This window comes from Aegilops tauschii, chromosome 3 (assembly GCF_002575655.3).
Source record: "Aegilops tauschii subsp. strangulata cultivar AL8/78 chromosome 3, Aet v6.0, whole genome shotgun sequence".
Lineage (NCBI taxonomy): Eukaryota > Viridiplantae > Streptophyta > Magnoliopsida > Poales > Poaceae > Aegilops > Aegilops tauschii.
The window spans coordinates 579,233,558-579,236,483 of NC_053037.3; the positions used below are offsets into that span (position 1 = coordinate 579,233,558).

At 45.4% G+C, this 2,926-nt stretch overlaps 1 protein-coding gene across 1 annotated transcript; it reads right to left on the reverse strand.

The window, feature by feature from the left end:
• Nucleotides 1–1,415: 1,415 nt before the first annotated feature.
• LOC141020719 (F-box protein At5g49610-like) lies at nt 1,416–2,561 on the reverse strand. The gene has a single exon (XM_073495658.1). The coding sequence runs from the start codon at nt 2,559–2,561 to the stop codon at nt 1,416–1,418; it is 1,146 nt and encodes a 381-aa protein (XP_073351759.1).
• Between the last annotated feature and the right edge of the window lie 365 nt (nt 2,562–2,926).

Consider the following 2,926-nt stretch of genomic DNA (forward strand, 5'->3'; position numbering starts at 1 on the left):
TAAGAATTATCATGTATGTTTGCGGGATTCTTACTTGAAGAGATCATATCTAAAACCGGAGAATACCATCGGGAATTGGTAGGGAATTTTGGTAATTAGATATTAGGGATCGTAAGAGATATTATATTGTATATATGCATGAACGTGTACTATATGTAGTAGCGTCGAATATATATACAAAAACTTGTTGTTCGACCAAGCACAGAGAAAGAGGTCGCTTCTCTATATTCATGACGATATTGTGTAATGGTTCCTTCATTGCTGTATGTAGTAGTCTCGAGTTAAATGGAAAACATAAAATGGAAATGAAAACCCTAAATGAAAAAGAATTAAACGGTAAACACAAAAAGAAAAGGGAAACACAAAATGAAACCTCTAAACCCTCCAAAACCCTAAACCCCAGCCCTTGGCAGCGCCTAACGCGTGGCGGCCTTTAGTCCCGGTTGGTGTTACCAACTGGGACTAAAGGTCCTCCTGCCTGAGCGCTCCACGGCGGCCACGTGGAGCCCTTTAGTCCCGGTTCGTAACACAACTGGGACTAAAAAGGGGGGCCTTTAGTCCCGATTCCTTAGTACCAGTTTCCCAACCGGGACTAAAGGCCCTTAGGAACGGACTAATGTCCCATTTTCTACTGTGTGAGGTGAGTCTTTTTCCATACACGTTGCATAATGATGTGGCATGCATGCATGTTGAAAGAAATTGGTTAGTAGGGGTCGGCCTTTTCCCATGCATGTTGTGTGATGAGATGACATGCTTGTATGTTGAGAGAAATAGGTTAGTGGGGGCTATCTATTTAGATATAGAAGATTAGCACAATGTGGAGCGTGGGCCGGCAAGACCGTATGGAGAAACTTTCTTATGCTATCAGTACAAGTTTTGTTTCTTCAGCTAATGTTAAGACTGAAAATCAGATGAAGCTAATCCTAAAATGTTTAGCAGGAAAAATGTATCAGTCAAAACAATGCAGCATAATAAATGGTGCCAGTACTCCCTCCGTTTCAGTTTACAAGTCCTATGCGTATACCTAGGTTGCCAATTTTATCACCTAATATAAACTATATAACACAAAATTATACCTTTTGAAAGTAGAAACCTCAAAGTTTATGTTGGTATATTTTTTGTAATATATGACTTGTAATATATTTTTTGTAATCTTTTCTAACAATCCCTTGGAACGAGACAAATATAACCACATCCAGTTATTTCTATAATGGTGAGCATTTAGTTTCCGTAAAAATTATCTAACCAGACGCAACATATTCTTGAAGAAAAAGGAAACTAAAATAGAACATTTCATTGCCCTAATCAAGATTGTGCAACATTTATGTTAACTACTAGATCTTGTACATAGATATTGCAGATACAAAATGTACGACAACTAGGCCTTCGGGAATCACCACCTCACTCAAGAGCCATCAGGTGAATGGAAGATCATTCACGGCATGACCTTCTAGTGCCGCAAAGAAGGTATGCGAAACAAGAGTTTGTTTGAGCCTATGTTTCCAAGCATACAAGTGTTGGCCATCACGATGGAAGCTGTCAACAAGTTTGCCATCCGTGTCAACATACAACAGCCAATCACCAAAGTTGAGCAGCAAGAAGACGTCACCATCCACCGACACAACATTGACATTCCAATAATCTTCCCACCTTCCAAACCGCTTCCCGATTTGTGCGGCGGGCAATTCAACCAGGTACTTGTAGTTCCAAACCTCACTTTCATAGTTCTGCAACACCCATATGTCAACAGTTTTCATGGCAAAATTATAGCTATAGATGCCTATCGTGTCATCCATCTCAAGGATATCTCGATGGTGGTGAGAACAGCTGGAGCATGCCGGAGCATGCATCCGCCGGAACATCTCGATGGTGGTGTCGAATACCAATACCAGTTTGCTTTCGCTTCGATGATGTACCGGATACCAATGGAGGCTATCACGGACCCGGGCAGCTGTCTTGAAGCGCAACGCTGACGCTATCTTCGGCCCCCCAATGAACCTAGGCGGCTGATTGGAGCCCAATGCGCAGACATAACAGCCAATTTTACCTTTAGCCAGTGGACCGTGGAGTAACAGCCTGTACTTGCCCGTAGGTCGGTGTTGGTACATCCGCAAGATGTTGAAGTTCGATAGTGCCTGGAGCGAGGCATGCTGGCGCGTGACCGGGTTGCACACGGAGAAACTGTAGGTGCCACTGCCAGCCATGTGCTGGGAGAGAATGAGGAGGCCGTCGCAGGAGGCCTCGACACCGATTGAATGGTGGAGCCGGACGACGGGTTGGAGTTGGGCGCCGGCGGCCTGGTGATCGAACGTGAGTATATTATTACTATGGTAGCGGGGGCCGTCATGTTCGAAGCTGGAGACGATGGAGAGGGAGAGCTGGTAGCCATGGTGGGCGAGGAGGAAGTCACGGGCTGAGGTGGCGTGGTGCCAGGTGCGGCAGACGGCGCGGCAGCGGAGGAGGGGTTTTGGGGGCAGGCGGACCAGGATCTCCCAGATGAGGATCTCATCTGGGAGGCCACAGTGGAGAGGCGGCGCTGCTGCCCTAGCGGCCGTCGCCATGGTCTCCAGTAGGGCTTCCGTCCCAGGAACGAGAGAGGAGTTTTCTTTTACAACGATGAAGAGGGGCGATCACTTTCGGGAAACAACATTAAATGGATTTGTTCTGGGCTTTAGCCCATGTACGTTTTGCAAGCAAAAAAAAAAAAAAGTACTCCTATAGAAAATATATAATCAAACCCCTCCCAAACCCAAACCATGGTATCAGGTGCCACTCGCCATTAGTGGATTGTAATTTCTTCACACTACCAGAAACTACACTTTTCCCCACGGATATCCTTTTGGATGAAGTGGCTAAAATTGTGAATCCGCTGTGGTCAGCATTTGAAATAGTCACTAATTGACTTGCCCCATGCTTCTGTCTTTCT